The sequence below is a fragment of the Watersipora subatra genome, chromosome 6 (genome assembly GCF_963576615.1).
Source record: "Watersipora subatra chromosome 6, tzWatSuba1.1, whole genome shotgun sequence".
Lineage (NCBI taxonomy): Eukaryota > Metazoa > Bryozoa > Gymnolaemata > Cheilostomatida > Watersiporidae > Watersipora > Watersipora subatra.
The window spans coordinates 55,320,970-55,338,205 of record NC_088713.1 but is presented as its reverse complement, the minus strand read 5'-3'; the positions used below and the strand labels follow the sequence as shown (position 1 = coordinate 55,338,205).

The window sequence follows — 17,236 nt, the reverse complement described above, 5'->3', positions numbered from 1 at the left end:
AAGTTATCCATGTTTGACTGTATATATATATATATATATATATATATATATATATATATATATATATATATATATATATATAAAGAGTGCAATAACCAAAGCCATGCTGGCTTGGATGTCGCCTAGCCAAACAAGGTCTGCACTGCCTGTAGTTGAACCAGGACAAGGCAGTGACAAATAGGCTACTGGTTCAAAACGGTTGAGTGCTCAAACTCTCAGGTCTCTGGTAGGAGACCCGAGTTAAAGCAGAAATTACCGCCCAAATGGGTTAACCGGGGTGAGGAAACAATTTTTTTTTAAATAGTATAATTATACTCTTTAGGTAGTAGAAAGTTATCTACCTGACTCTATGTAGTAATTAGTTGTTATCTTGTGTTGGTTATGAGCTGCGCAAGCTTTACACAATAGGTACACAAAAATTGAAAGTTGATGCACATTGCTAATCTATTTAGAGTTATCTTTTAACAGCAACAGTTCCCACAGCTATAAAAATTAAAGTGGCTGTACACACAGTTTTTATAAAACTGTTGCAAAGGTGGCTATGCATCTTTTCCGCTGTTCATTGTGATTACAGCTAAATCAGTTGATGCTGTCTTAATTTATGACTCAACACTTTTACACCAGCAGAAATTACCAGGTCTTTTTGTTGGGGAAGACGGTTTATTTGAGAGAAAATTGAAAAGTAAATTAGCTGGAAGGGGCCCTTTCTTCTCATGAATAGAAGTCACGTTTTATAGTTTTTCACTAATCGTGATAAAAAGTTTTAAAAACAGAAGACAACTCCTGAAATTGTAACATTTACATATTATGAAAGATTCAAAATTGGATAAAAAATAATAGTAAAATATAAATATATACAAGCTGATTGAAACCATTATGAAGCTATAACTTTACAATCGCCCATTTGTGCATCATCTTCAAGAAACTCCATATAACCAAGATCTGAGGGCGGAGCTTGATCAGAAATATCTGATGCTCCACCATAATAGTCTGGATGAGTAGATTGACTGGCTGCTGAACGGGGTAGGGGTGGTGTGATGGCGTACCGGAAAGATCTACAACGCAAACAAGTTGATTGCACCATTTGTCATAATATTAATTTCTAATTAATTCACTTAATATTAATTTAAAATGCAGTTGATGTTATTAAACAAAAACTTAGTAGAAGTGAGCGTTGCAGACATCAGCCAATTTTGTGTAGAGAAAATATATATAATGGCGTCTTGATTACTTATTAGTAAATCACTAGTTTACAATCGGTTAGGTACATTTTTATGTTTTTATTTGTATAAACATCATTATTCTGTTAGACAAAATTACAATTTATATCTTTCTTGTATTTTATGGTGTAGTATCAAAATTTTACTTATATTACGATCCGAAGAAATTCAATTCATCAAGTCTTTTTGAGGAATGAAGAGTATATATGGAGTTGCGACTCCTTGTACAGATATTAGGTACGGTACCCATTCACACTGCTACGAATATACAAACATGCATTTGTACAACTTAACTTCCTGTAACTTGATTCTGCAAGCATCAACATAACAAGGCATCTAATAATCTGTGACTCTGCCATTATTAACTAAATCTACAGAGGTCAGACAAATCCCTCAAGGATAGGCCTGCTATTTGTAGTTAGCTTCATGACAATCACTCATAATCTGAGGCTAAAGTATGTAGAGGTTAAAGCTATATCCAATTTCTTCTGATACAATTGCTGTTAATATACTCATAACTGTTTATAAACACATTAATACTTATTTTCATATTTTTTACTATCATTGCTTGTTGGAAGACATCTTTGTGATGTATTATGGGTAAAATCACTGCTATTTTAATTTGAGTCTTTTGAATTATAAATAATTAGTCATAACATTTATCAAAGTGTTGATCACTAAATGTCGAACAGGAAGTGGTAGAAATTACATCACAGTAGCTAATAAAATGAATGGAGCCATGAGAGAGTATAGCAGTGCACTAACGTAATAACTCAACTAATGCATTATGCAATACATATGATGTGACCTATTAAACTTGTTGTATAGAATTATTACTATGCTTACATTCTGCTGATTTTCAGACGCTCCCCGAGTCTTGGTTTTGGAGGCCCTTTGACCCTTGGTAGCTCCAAGAACTGATAAACATGGTCTAATTCTGCACATTCATTGCTGGGGTTTGCTGTTGTCTGATAGCCACTTGAGCAGCTCTCTTCTGCACATTTTACACAAATTTAATCAGTGATTACTATACGTACCAATCATATGCATTTATGTTACATGTACAGTTTAGTATATAATCCCTCAAGCTAATTTTCAAAAAAGCATTTCAAATTAAAAGTTTAAGTTTAATTTTATGTATTAAGTTAGTATTGTTTAATTACAACAATAATAAATAATATTTTATTCTTTTATTTTTTTTAATTTCTAACATATTTTTGTGTTTGTTCTATTGTCTTGTTAGAAGAAAGGTGTCATTTCTAATGTTAACTATTTAGAGCGCATCTGAGAAGCAAAGCAGCGGTTCAGCAGCATCTTGGAAAGCTATTGAAAAATGCTAAGCCTTGAAGAAAATTCTATTGTCATAGAAAAAATGCTAGCAGATAATTTCTCTTGTTTAATTTGCCACAGGCAACCTTTTATAGCGAGTTTTAAAATAATTAAGAAGTTACACCTACCTGAGTTTAGTTGCAGTTCACATCCTAGTTTAACATCAGTTTCTGACCCTGTTGAAGACTGTCTAGATAGTTGTAACCTGTAGGAAATACATACTTTATATTAAAAAAATAATTTAAATTATATTTTGTTTAACTATGATATTTTTCTATTTTAACATAGTATTACAATAATGAAAATATTAATTGTATTGTGTTTGTTTGGTGTGCACCATGGTTTTTAACTAATATATTTAAAATAAAACACTCTCTCCTGCAAAATTCAAACTGGCAACATTCACTTAAGTGAGCACCCAATACCATGAGCACGCAAAGGCTATGTGAGTTTTGGGACTAAATGAGCACATGATCAGTTTCTGTGTTTTATCAACACTCTTGTTCATCACTCATGGTACACTGTCTGCCTAAGTACTAGCGTATGTCTTAGTTCGCCGTCTGTGACACTCTTCAGTAATTAGATTAGAATAAATTGTAGAGTCAAATCCATAATTAATTCTTGTTTAATTAAATCCACAATTATAAATCAATTAAATTGTGGAGAATCACAAATTCAGAAGCTCTTTTTAGCTTTGCTCAAACTCTATTAGCCTTTTTTGTAAAAACGATTTTTGCAATTTTTGTCACTTAAAAACAAGATTATTTTAATAAGATTAATTGATATATATGTTAATATATTATATATATATTAACATATTATATATATATATTAATATATATTTTTATTAATATAATATTAATATATTTATATATAAACATCAATTTATATAAATTTATAATATTAATATATCAATATTATATTAAATATTAATTATATAATAAATATTAATTATTATATTAAATATTTATATATTATTCTAATTAATATATATATATATATATTTATATATATATATATACATGTATATATATATGTATATATATTAATATATTATATATATATCAATTAATATATATTTTATTATTAATATGATATTAATATATTTATACATAAACATATATAAACATTTATAAAATTAATATACATATATATATTATTTAATCAATATGTATTAATTAGTATTAATACACATGTTATTATTAATATGAAAATTATGTATATAAATAATATATATACATGCATATGCATATATTTATATAGCATGATATAATAATATATACCCTCAATTGTTTTCCCTCAACGTAAACAAAATGAAATGCAAAAAACGAGGCAACCAGAGAATGACTAAGAAGGAGATGGGATCAGCCCAGAGCAAATGAAAAACAGGCCCAACCCAGTAGAGCCAGAGAACAAACGTGAAGGATGAGGAATCAAATAAGTGAATAAGAGACAGTTACATAATTATAATGGTCATTGTAGAGAACTATGGCATGTAAGATGAAATCCAATAGATGAAGAATAAAAATAATTTCAAAACATTTAGGCAAGAAAATGAACACAGGCTAGAAGAGATGTAATACACAAAGAGACAGGAGATGAGAGTTGAAAGGAATCACATGATATGACTGAAGACCTTATCACTCTCAATTTAGACATTTATTGGTTAAGGACAATATAGTTTATGTTGAAAATACCCTGTCATGTAATTTACAAGTATAAAAACATGAAGAAAGTAAACATGGTAAGAAATTTGAAATTGAGAAAAAAGTCAACACGGGTTTTCTCGGCTTTGTTAATAGACAACTGCAGACTAACATGAACTGTCGATTATTTGTGTTAAAGAGTTGAAATAAAACATAAAATACACAATCAAAAATGTTCACAGATAGCTATTAATAATCTGATCTTTACTATAATAGGAGCTGTGTCAGTCCATCTGCAGTAATGGCTATAAAACATTATTGCATTTTACAGGAATCAAAACTTCAACCTTCCACATTCGACACAAATGCTCTAACACCTGCACCTTCCCCTTCTATGAATAATTGAAAATAGTTCTAGAACAATCTTTAGTTCTAGTTAGATTGTTTTTAGAATATTCTATAATAGATTAGTTTCTAGAATAAGTTATAATAGATTATTCTCTGTGCTCTTTTTGGCACACTTGACTGTCAGTGTACTAGAGCAACTAATAATATATTATGTTGTTAGAATGAAAGTGTTTGCTCTAGTCTATTGTTAGAAAAACTGCCTGTTCTATTCTATTGTTAGAAAGAAAATGGGAATCTATATGTAGATAAATTTCAAAGTCTGTGTGTTGTGGGTATGGTCAGCTATTGCAATTAAAAATCCACAAAACACTGAATTTGAGCTCATAACTCTAGAGGCAGTGAACTTAACCATTAGAATGCATTATCCAAACAACCAATTACAGTTATGACCTTTATTACATCGGTTAGAAGGCTCACCCTTAAAGCGCTTGGGACCATTAACCAGCGTAGTTGTAACATGTAACAGTAACAGTAACAGCAGTAACATGTAACAGAAAGATTATTAATCCACCTGAAATCAGGCAATAGTTTTAATGAAAGTAATCTTTCCTTTACTAGCTAACTCAGTAAGTTTCTCAAATTCATCTAGTATTCATCTAGTTCTGTTATATTGTTAGAGTAAATGTATTTGTTCTACCCATCAATAGAAGAAAAATCGTCATTCTGTTCTATTGTTAAAAATAACTTGTTTGTTCTTATGTTTAAAAATTGTTTGCCCTATCCTATTGTTGAAAAGAAATCAACTATTTTAACCATCATGTACTATAAATCTATTAATAGTTTATAATTACTTTTTACTGGCAAGATGAAGTCTGATACCAGTCAAGGCAGCAATTACAGCTAGAAGGACAACTCCGACTGTGATAACTATAACCATTGCTAATCTTTGGCTGTCATTCATTCCTTCTACTGTTGGAGTTGTGCTCTTCCGGGCTTCATGGTTTTCTACAACAGATTTTTTAGTCTCTCAGTTTATCACATGCATATGAGAATTCAGCTCAAGCTCAAATATATTGTGCTTTTGAATTTATATGCAGTCATCTAATATGTGTGCAATATTTTTTGTTCAGTGGATCTTAAGTTGAGACAAGCAGTTATCCTCTCCTGGTCACAATCAAATACGTATATGCTATCAAAATAATTTATTGTTAGCTTTAGACATTTTTCAAAAGTCAACATGATTCCGTATTTCTTATTGATTAGTTTTTACTATTTAAAATATTTTTTTCCTTCTGGATATATATCTGTAAAGCAAACTTATTGAGTTACATGTGTACAAAAATATATATATTACACTTTATATATATATATATATATATATATATATATATATATAATATATTTATACATTTCATACATATGCTCCTATATCTGTTGAGCACTCTTAGCAACACTTCGTTAAAATGGAACGTATTAGCTTATAGAGTGAAGTTCCACTTATAAATATATTATAATTTAGCTCTGATTTATCATTGAGCACTCTGTAACGAACTGTGCAGCGTCCACTTTGTCTACATATGCTCCTATATCTGTTGAGCACTCTTAGCAACACTTCGTTAAAATGGAACGTATTAGCTTATAGAGTGAAGTTCCACTTATAAATATATTATAATTTAGCTCTGATTTATCATTGAGCACTCTGTAACGAACTGTGCAGCGTCCACTTTGTCTACATATGCTCCTATATCTGTTGAGCACTCTTAGCAACACTTCGTTAAAATGGAACGTATTAGCTTATAGAGTGAAGTTCCACTTATAAATATATTATAATTTAGCTCTGATTTATCATTGAGCACTCTGTAACGAACTGTGCAGCGTCCACTTTGTCTACATATGCTCCTATATCTGTTGAGCACTCTTAGCAACACTTCGTTAAAATGGAACGTATTAGCTTATAGAGTGAAGTTCCACTTATAAATATATTATAATTTAGCTCTGATTTATCATTGAGCACTCTGTAACGAACTGTGCAGCGTCCACTTTGTCTACATATGCTCCTATATCTGTTGAGCACTCTTAGCAACACTTCGTTAAAATGGAACGTATTAGCTTATAGAGTGAAGTTCCACTTATAAATATATTATAATCTAGCTCTGATTTATCATTGAGCACTCTGTAACGAACTGTGCAGCGTCCACTTTGTCTACATATGCTCCTATATCTGTTGAGCACTCTTAGCAACACTTCGTTAAAATGGAACGTATTAGCTTATAGAGTGAAGTTCCACTTATAAATATATTATAATTTAGCTCTGATTTATCATTGAGCACTCTGTAACGAACTGTGCAGCGTCCACTTTGTCTACATATGCTCCTATATCTGTTGAGCACTCTTAGCAACACTTCGTTAAAATGGAACGTATTAGCTTATAGAGTGAAGTTCCACTTATAAATATATTATAATTTAGCTCTGATTTATCATTGAGCACTCTGTAACGAACTGTGCAGCGTCCACTTTGTCTATATATATATATATATATATATATATATATATATATATATATATATATATATATATATACATTACATATATACCGATATGTGTTTGAATATATATCTATACACGTATAAATCCCTAAGTTTGTGTGCTACTCAATGAGTCTGAACTTTGTTGGGTCCAGCTATAGCTTTTAAAATATCGAAATGAAATGCTTGCATCTGGCTAGATATAAACTCACACAGATTTCAACTGCATGTTAGTAATCCAACTGGCTAACCATAAGTCTACGAAGGTTCTTTTGATTACATAGCTTTTACTAAATACTTTTACAATATACCTCTTAATGTATACTCTGCCGAATTTCACACCCTAAATGATGTATAATTTATACATTGTGCCTACGGATTACGATGTCCCTGCGATAAAACATTTTTTGATCCAACTCTGTAAAACACGATGCTTTGTCGTCCTCGCCATACTAAGGCGAATTCGTTTTCCCGCCATTATTATCAATAAACATTTCTCTTGTAATTAATATTTCGTGATTTGTGTACTGATTATATACATTATTAAGAAATATACATTGCTTGCCATGGCAAATTCAGCATTATCCATTATGGTAAAAAGCGGATTCTCAAATAAACAAGTAATAAAATTTTAGTTATAAGTTAGAAGCTGACTAAAATATGTGTTTAGTAAGTTAAATTCAATTAAGAAAGCTTCTCCCCTGTCCATTATAGACGTAGTACATTGTAATGTTACATTTTCTTGCAGACTGTAACCACAAAATGCACTAAAGTTATTATAGGTAACTATAGTTACTAAGCCTAATATATTGTTTTGTTGCTATTTTTAAATGATATGATTTTTACAAGGTGTTTTCATTATATAATTAATATGGGTTTCTACACCACTCTATGCAATATTTTTGCCTAAAATGACTAAAATCATATAGGTCTACATGTACTTGTTTACCAAATAGTTTTGTGATGTAATCATAGCAAAACAGATGATATACAGCCAGTAGTTGCTAATGGTTTCACTCAGATTAACTTTTAAACACCTGTACAGTTTTATTTTTCCTAATTTATTTCACCAATGTTTCACCTTAAATTATTATTGCATTTTTATTCTGAACAATCATTTTTTTATTTTTTCACTCATTCACACAGTTAAAAGTTACAGTTGTTTGAAAAAGTTTGAAAACCTCTATTTTTCCTCTTAAATCATTTAAACTGAATAAAAACACTTTTTTCACTAAACAAAGTTTAAAAGTTAGAATGTTGTATACGTTAAATAAAAATAAATCCAAAAGCTCGTTTATTATGCGGGCAACACCGGGCATTTCAATCCATGATCCAACAAAAATTTGAATACGGCGATAGTGAAACTTCGCGATGCTACCAAATGTAAAAAACTAAGTTGTATTTTAGTGCTTAAAGTTTTCAGTTGTTGCTCTTAAGAAGTCCTTAAAATGGATGGCATATACAGCGCATTTGAAATTGAAGCGGCACACTTGCAAATGGTGACTTGAAAAAATAGGTAATGGTTATAAAGCTTTTAAAAAGTATCTTAAAAAAAAACAAACAAAAGGTAATATTAATTAATAATTTAAAGTATATATTTAGCTTGTAACTCGCAATCGCCATAATGATAGATACACTAGTTAGGAATGGTAACAGCGCATTAGCTTGGTAGTTTAACGCACCTGTTTGTAAGCTTGCAAGTGGAGTGACGCGTGTTCAAATACAATGTAGGGATACATCCCACATTTTGAGATTTTAACTGCTATAGCTGGATAAACACGCAAAAGACTGAGATTTATATATATGTATGTAAATATATTCATCGAAATGAACTAGTTAAACAAGCTCTTCACTCTACTGCAGATACCAACCTTTATACTGAGATGCGAGTCGATCTTTCGTAGGTGTATCCATAGGTCCATCACCTCGTCGAGGAAGCCCTAAAATCACATTCGCTAAAACCTCATAAACTATGTTCACCATAGTCTATTCTGATTTATGCCTTCATTGCATATTTTAAACTAGGAGACAAGTTTGCTATTGATTATTTTATTTTATTTGTTATTAGTTAGTCACCACACATAAACGCTGCTGTCACTATTCAGTTTAAGCAATAAATGTGCAACAGCTTGTAATGTGAGCTATTCAGTCACAAATGTTGCAGCAGGCTTTAGTTTTTAATCTTCACATAGGTTGTGTCTATTAAAAGCCCTGAATGTGACAGTGCCTGATTTAAGATGCCACTAACGGCTTACAATAATCCCCTTTCCATGGTCATGTGAAGGTCATCATGACTCACAAGGTCAGGTTGTGTCAATACTAGAGCTTCATACTGCTTCAAATCTGACCACTTGTCTGTACAAAAAAGAAATTGGTTTTGAGACTTGGAAAATTATTTTTTATGTTTGAATGTTCTTCTGGAAACCTAGCATTGACAAGTAATTTAATAAAAAGTTAAAAAGCATTTGAAAACGAATGAAATAACGTAATGAAATATAGTTGATAGCTTCAAAAAGATCATGAACATACTTAAAGTTATGTAATACAGAACATTATAACTTGACTATAAATACCACTTATCAGTGTCTAGTCCAAGGCAAAATGTTAAGTACAACTAAACCAACTTTATCTAAGTCTGGCTACAACTCTTTTAGAACTACTTTCTTCAGATACATTTAAATTTATATTTTAATAATATTTTACTCTAATGATTTTCTCCAGTATATTTTATTCATACTCATCATTACAAATAATATTATTATTACTAATGTTATTAAACATGTTAAGAGTAAAAGTATATTAATAAAATTATTAATAATTACTTTTTAATAATGATTTTAATACTATTAATAATAACATAACTATTAGTATTAAAATTAATAATAATATGATTAATAATATGTAACAATGTATTTTATCTCATGTATTGGTTTTATATTATTTTAATATATAATTATTTTATAATATTATTTTCTTTATGTATTTTATTTTATTTCATAACTTCCAGAAACAAATAAAATACTAACCGTTATTTTTAGGAGAGAACCAATTGTGGCCAGGCCTTTCTCTTGGTGTTGGGGGTCCAGCAGCTTTAGAAAACTCTAAAACATAAAAAGCTTTGAATAAATGCTGTATATAAATTTATGTAGTTGAATACTGAATAACGTTTAGGAAGCTATTGAGGCTGTTTCTATTGTTTTGTATTTCAGCATAAATTACATACATAAATATGCAAGTTTCATGCATCACATGCACTTTTGAAGATGTGAGATATCAATGATGCCATTATTTTATTCATTTATACATTCATTAATAAAAAATGACATAAACAAACAATACCATAATGTTAATATTAACTATAACTTTAATGAGGAATAGCATAACCGAGTCTGATAATACCTTAAATGTTAATTTCAACGGTTGCAACTTCGCTTTTTCAGTTTTTCTGTTTCTACCAAAATATGATTTACAGGTGAGCCACATTGTTAGGATTGTGTTGAGTTTTAGAAAAGTTTGTTGATAATTTTTTTGCATTATTAGTAGAAAAACTGAAAAATATAAACCAGGTAATTTAAAATGAAACAGTTAAAATAGTTGATCCACTATTTATACTCAGGTCATCTATTATATATACGATATTATAGCTGACTAATATAATCAAGATACTGTAACTAAGATAATGATATAATCGAGTTGTTAGTATATATAATATAATCATTATATATAAAATAATAATTGTATATGCTATACTATATATATGATATATAATATGCTATATAGTATATATTCAGTATATACTGTGTACATATTATATTACATATATTATATATAATATATAAATAACATATGTAAAACATATGTATTATACTATTTATAACATTACATTATACAAAAAAGTAATACATATATGATAAATATTACATATGGCATATTATAAAATTTACATACTATATATAATAAATAATATAATATATTATATACAAATTATATATTCATTATAAATTATAATATATATTATATAAATATATGTTTATACAAGTATATATTATATATAAGCCTAATACATAACATATAATATATGATGTATAAATTATATATTATATTCTAGAGTAAGTGAGCATATATGAGAGGTCATACTAAACTTCTTCCAGGGAAGGTTTATATGCATTTATCTATTTGAAATCTACACCCACCTCTCCAGTAGTGAAGAACTCTCAGTTCTGTAGTGTTTGTACCAATCAGCATTAATCCAGGTCAAAGTCGCAAAAAGGAAATGGGTTGTACAATCTGACACGTGGCAATACTTTTAGCAGAAGAAGTAAAGTTACTCTGGCCATTGCAGATGGAAGATATTATGGAAGAACCTAAATTGATCAGTCTGAGCCGGTTCATTTCTGGTTCAGTTATGAGTATGTCATGTCTGCCAAGCTTCAGTATTGCAAATGGTTGAATGAGAGTATAAGAAAGTGGACCGTCTCGATGTACGGAAGATGTTGACTGTACCAGAGGAATGACTCTCCGATGCTTCATGCCAATTCTAAGAACTTGTGATGAAGTGGTGACAAAAAAATGTTTTACAATTTCATCAAATACAAAATCCATTGGTGGCTCTTCAAGTTCCACCCAATTTATCACTATATTTCTGTCGATGCTTATTTTACTAATAGCTTTGTTACCAAAGTCTGTCACATAAAGGTCGTACTCGGCTTGCAGCACTTTTTTTGGAGTGTTAAACTGTGCTTCCTCACAAGAACCTTTCTGGTATCCAGCGCTCGTACAAGTGCCAGCAAACCTTGACGATTGTTGTGAATCTCTTTGAAGAAATCTGAGACAGTGGTTGTTGGAGTCAACCAACAGGATGTGGGTAGAGTTAATTTGTGAAAACCCTGTTATTTGGTTAAATAGAGCCTCAGTACTGACACCCTCTTGATAGGCATCTACTTCACTTTGGCCCGCTATTGTTGACTGCTCAGTATCATCAAAGCTGAATTTCATTTGCTTGAGAGCGGATCCGTCAGCAAGGATAAACTGACTCTCTCTGTTAATGTCACCTTCCATGTGCCAAACTCTTTTTTCGATGCGAATTTCACGGTCAAGCTCTGACAACTTTCCCAACATCAAACTAAAAAATATCAATTTAATCATAATGAAGGAGTGGCTATATTCCCACGACCAAACAAGAGTGAAGCGATTGATTGGGAGATTTATGATGAATGCACATGTGCACACAACTCCTGAAAAATTATCTGTTAACGGTCGTCACCAAACCCTTGCAACGAAATCCTATCAACAAATTTAATATTTTTCAGTAAAGTCGTTTAAGCATAATAATGATACAAAACGCATATAAACCTATTTAAATATGTTACCAAGCCTTTAAAAGGTTACCACAAATTCCTAAAACTAACTCATCTGATTGGATCATACATAAATAGACAGATTTATTAGGACGAAAATCGACACAAAAAGCTTGAAAAGCTTGGTTTAATAAAAGTTAAAACCGGAAATTGAAACGCCGAGGAACAGAGAATAGAACGATAAAGTCTTGCGCATTTCACGAAAAAAAACGTGCGCTTTTTACCAGTCTATAGCATTGTTTCCAAGGTTTCGACAATTAACATAGGAGTACAGAAATCGTTTCATTCTTGTCGATTTCCATTTTTTCATTTTCAATTTCATTTGCTGACACATTTGAGTAGTACTTTCGTATTCTAACTGATGTCCAACGAAGTATAAGTAAAGGAAATGACGATGATATTTTTAACAGTTCTTATGAGATTATTACAATAACTAATTATAAGTTTGGATGACTACAGAACAATGACTACGTAGTACAGATTTTCTAAAAATTTAACGCAGTGTAAGTAGCCTAAAGGGAAAGACGATGATATTTTTTCTCACGGTTCTAATGAGATTATTACAATAATTATATATAGGTTTGGATGACTACAGAACAATGGCTACGTAGTACAGATTTTCTAAAAATCTATATCAGTGCATTTTACTTCTAATATTGGCCAATATTGCATTTCTCTTTTTGCAGGTAGAGAGATATAAACATATAATCTTTTCCTTTCATTATTGCTATTTATTGTATATAATAACACCCACACCCATTACATTACAGCTACCATTGCAGTTATCCTATTTGACTGCTAATATTGCATTTCTCAACCATCGGTACCCTTTCTTTTTTCCAATATCACTTTAGTCGCGGGCTGTATGACAGTGGAATTTCTAGTTTGTAAAATTATTAGATATGTGACTTATCTCTTGTGATGGCCTTTTTTGATTTTAATATTAGTATCTAGCAAAGCACCAAAAAACCAAAATGATTTTCAAAATTAAATAGAACAGCCTTACTATGTTGTCTAAGTCGAAACGCGTATTCCTAGTACAGATTATAAGGAAGAAATTTGAGCACCAAAGTTAAACAAGTTGCTATCAGTCAGCAAATGACAGAGTGAGAAAATTTAGATTTTTTAAAAAAAAATTGTGAACATTTTGTCAAGAAAAAAAAGATTATTTGATTGACCTCAACTTTGGTGAATCTACATAAAATAACTGGTTGAACAATATGGTCTCAACAGATTAAAACTGAAGTTTAAAATTTGGTTTTAATTTCTGATTTTAATTTGATAATCTAATTTTAAATGATTTCATTTAAAATTGGCTTAACAAGAGCTTGAAATTCTAATTCAATCTTCTCACGTAAGTGAAAACAGATTATTGATAGTATATTGTGTAGGTGAAAAACTTAAGCATGAATAATAAACAACTAGCCAAGGTCTAAAAGGCAGTCTTTGAATTTGCAGCTTATACAAGGACGGTGTATCTAACACAAGTGAAAAGACTGCATGCATTCATGATGAGATAACTTCGTATCATGGTAAGATGAAAAAGGTAAGACAAGGTGAAAAATAAGATAAGGTGAACAATACTAATATCTTTAGACGACTTGGTCTTCTATTCAGAAAAGAATGAGAGAACAAGTGGAAGAGGAGGAGAGGGAGAAGAAGAGGGAGACAGAGAGGGAGAGGAAGAGGGAGAGGGAAAAAAAAGGAGAGGGAGAAGAGAGGGAAAGGGAGCAGGAAAGGAATTGGGAGCGGGAGAGGGAGAGAGATAGAGAGAGAGGGAGAGGAAGAGGGAGAAATAGAGGGAAAGGAGTGAGAGTGGGATAGGGAGAGGTAGAGTGAGAAGGAGATGGATAGGAAAATGAAGAGGGAGAGGAAGAAGGAGAAGGAGAGGGCGAGGGAAAAGAAGGGGAAAAGAGAGAAATAAAGGAAGAGGAGTGAAAGAGGATAGGGAGACGTAGAGTGAGAGGGAGAAGGAAATGGAGAGGGAAATGGAGAAGGGGAGGAGGAGGGGGAGGGAGAGGAAGAGGGAGAAAGAGGGGAGGAAGAGGAAGAAAGAGAGGGAGAGGAGTGAGAAGGGGATAGGGAGAGGTAGAGTGAGAGAGAGGGAGAAGGAAATGGAGAAAGAGAGGGAGAGGGAGTGAGAGTGAGAGAGGGACCGAAAGCTGGAGAGGGATCGGGAGCGGGAGACGGAGAGAAAGAGAGGGAAAGGGAGAGGAAGAGGGAGAAAGAGAGGGAGAACAGTGAGAGAGGGGTAGAGAGAGGTAGAGTGAGGGAGAGGGAAATGGAAAGGGAGAGGGAAAAAGAGAGAGAAAGGGAGAGGGGGAAAGGGAGAAGGAGAGGAAGAGAGAGGGAGAGGGAGACGGAAAGGGAGACGGAGAGGGAGAGGGAAAGGGAGAGAAAGAGAGAGAGAGAGAGAGAGAGGGAGGGAGAGGGGGAAAGGGAGGCGGAAAGGGAGAGAGAGAGGAAGAGGGAGAATGGGAGAAACAGAGGGAAAGAGTGAAAACAATTTTAAATGTATTAAACCTCAGCTGACACCAAGCATTGTAATCTGCATGAAGAATGAAAATTTAAATATACATGTATATAATGTTTTCTTGCCATAAAGAAACAGGAATTATAAACTACCAATTGATGACTACGCTAAGGTGAACAATTAGCTATTCGGCTTTCAGGTCATGGACAACAAAGTCTTTAAGGACATGGCCTTCTCCATTGTTGTTCTCTCATTTAAGTACATGTGTGTGTGGGTATGATGTCTGCTTGGCTCAGCGCAGACGTTATTTTTTCAAAAGTATGGTTGACCAAACAATGGCTCTGTGATCTTGGCTAAACATGTCTCTGCCCAGTGGCAGGAAAACTCTGACAACTAAAGCATGGCCATTCACATGGAGTAATTTATGGTTGGATTTAATTCCTGCCAACGTCAGTGGCCTTTTGTGAGACTTAAACCCGAAAACAGGCCATATGCGCTTAAAACCTGTTGTACACTTGCTCTAGAACACTGGACCATTGCTGCAACTTTTATAGCGTTTCAATTATTATGTGGTGTATGGTAGCCATGGGTCTTTACTGCCATGCAGTCAATGATGTGCTTGTCATCAACTGTAATGCGGTGAAAACCTATGGCTACAATCCATAATATGATAATTAAACACTTTATAAGAAACAAAACGTTGAGATGAGTGAACGTTTGTCAACTTGTTTTATAACATTTAAAAAACAAAAGAAGATTTGATATTTTTATTTGAGAAATATGATTATTAGAAAATTTATCAACAACAATAACATTGTGCCATAATTTTGATAACAGATAATATTATACATTGAGATAGTACAAAGAGTTACAGATTTAGTACAAAGTAGAAATCATCAGTTATTGCTACAAAAATAAAACATCATGTTTGAGCTTTTAAACCATATTCAAACTAACGTTTGTTACAGAATTTTATTTAAACCAGAGGCATACACTTAGAATACAAATAAAATACAAGCTCTATTTTAATACTGAGTATGTTTATGCAAGAAACTTAATATCAGTCAGGAAAATCCACTAATTTTATATAAAAGTATAGAGCTGTATAGTGAACAACATAGATCTTTGACTTTTATTAGTTTTGAAGTATTGTATTTTGGAAGCACTGCTTGTCTTTAATCTGCTACAGTAGTTGTGATCAATTACCATATTTTGAAAATCTACATCTTCAAAAACATTAATAAAATGCAGTACGAGCCGGTGTTAAAAAGTATTTTTATAGACATTATTTAATGAAGAAAAACTATTTATTACTGATGCCCTTGGTTTAATTTTTAAAATAATTCTTACAGTTTATTTGTAATAAAGAAATGTTTTCTATTTCTGTTGAGTCATTATGGCCTCTAAACTCTATTCCATATTGTGGTAGTCAGAATGAAACTTTTTTAGACCTTTTATACGCTTTTGCTAAGAGCTTTTGGAAAGCTTGACCAAAACAACCTTTTACCATTAAAGGTTTGAAGCAAACAGACTTTATCATTGCTGTTATTCTCAGCAATTATCATATTATTATATTGTATAGTAATATATTAATACTCTTATAATAATATTATATTACTATTATTTTTTGCTGCCTTTTTCCTAAATCAGACACTTTGCTTATGTGGTATGAAGCCAGTAAGAAACACTTTATTCTAAACTGACTAAGTAGCTTCAACTCAACTTAATAACTTGATAGGGGGCTTAACCTAGTTTAATAACTTGATAATGTTGTAACATTCACAAATAAAAAAATTTCATTTGGTAATGTTACAAGTAATAAACAACTACAAATGATTGAAATATAACTCACTTGTCGCCTGACTGGAGGTACAAGGCATTTTCATCCTCTCCTTGACTGGAGACAAGCACCTGCAATTAAATGTCAATTTTTCTTTATGACACTGCGAGGATCTTTTACTTCACCTCTATCAATTGACAGTCGGTGTTTATCAGAGCATATTTTATGCATGAAAACGGCTAGTGCCATGGATAAACAAGTTATTGACCCCTGATGCATCTGATTATTGGCCTTTTCTATTAGCAAACTTCCATGAACTCAGGTTTGGTCGATGAGCTCAACAAAGTTTAACCATGTCATATTTATCACCTCTCATAGACTCTAAAGATATTAGCTATGCACTGAAGTTTCCAATCAAGCTGTTCTTCTATAGATTAGAAAGTTTATATATCTAAACAGACTGCAAAGAAAGACAGTTTGCAATTTCCAATACATACTCTATGATTATAAGCTTTGGCTAGAATAGACATTTCTAATTAGCTAGGCTGACTACAATCT

At 31.7% G+C, this 17,236-nt stretch overlaps 1 protein-coding gene across 1 annotated transcript; it reads left to right on the top strand.

Annotated features, from left to right (window-relative positions):
• Positions 1-14,048: 14,048 nt before the first annotated feature.
• On the top strand, positions 14,049-14,925 carry LOC137398375 (octapeptide-repeat protein T2-like). Its single transcript, XM_068084484.1, has 2 exons — positions 14,049-14,240; positions 14,518-14,925. Exons 1-2 carry the CDS (start codon positions 14,049-14,051, stop codon positions 14,923-14,925), a joined length of 600 nt encoding a protein of 199 aa, XP_067940585.1.
• The last annotated feature ends 2,311 nt before the right edge of the window (positions 14,926-17,236 follow it).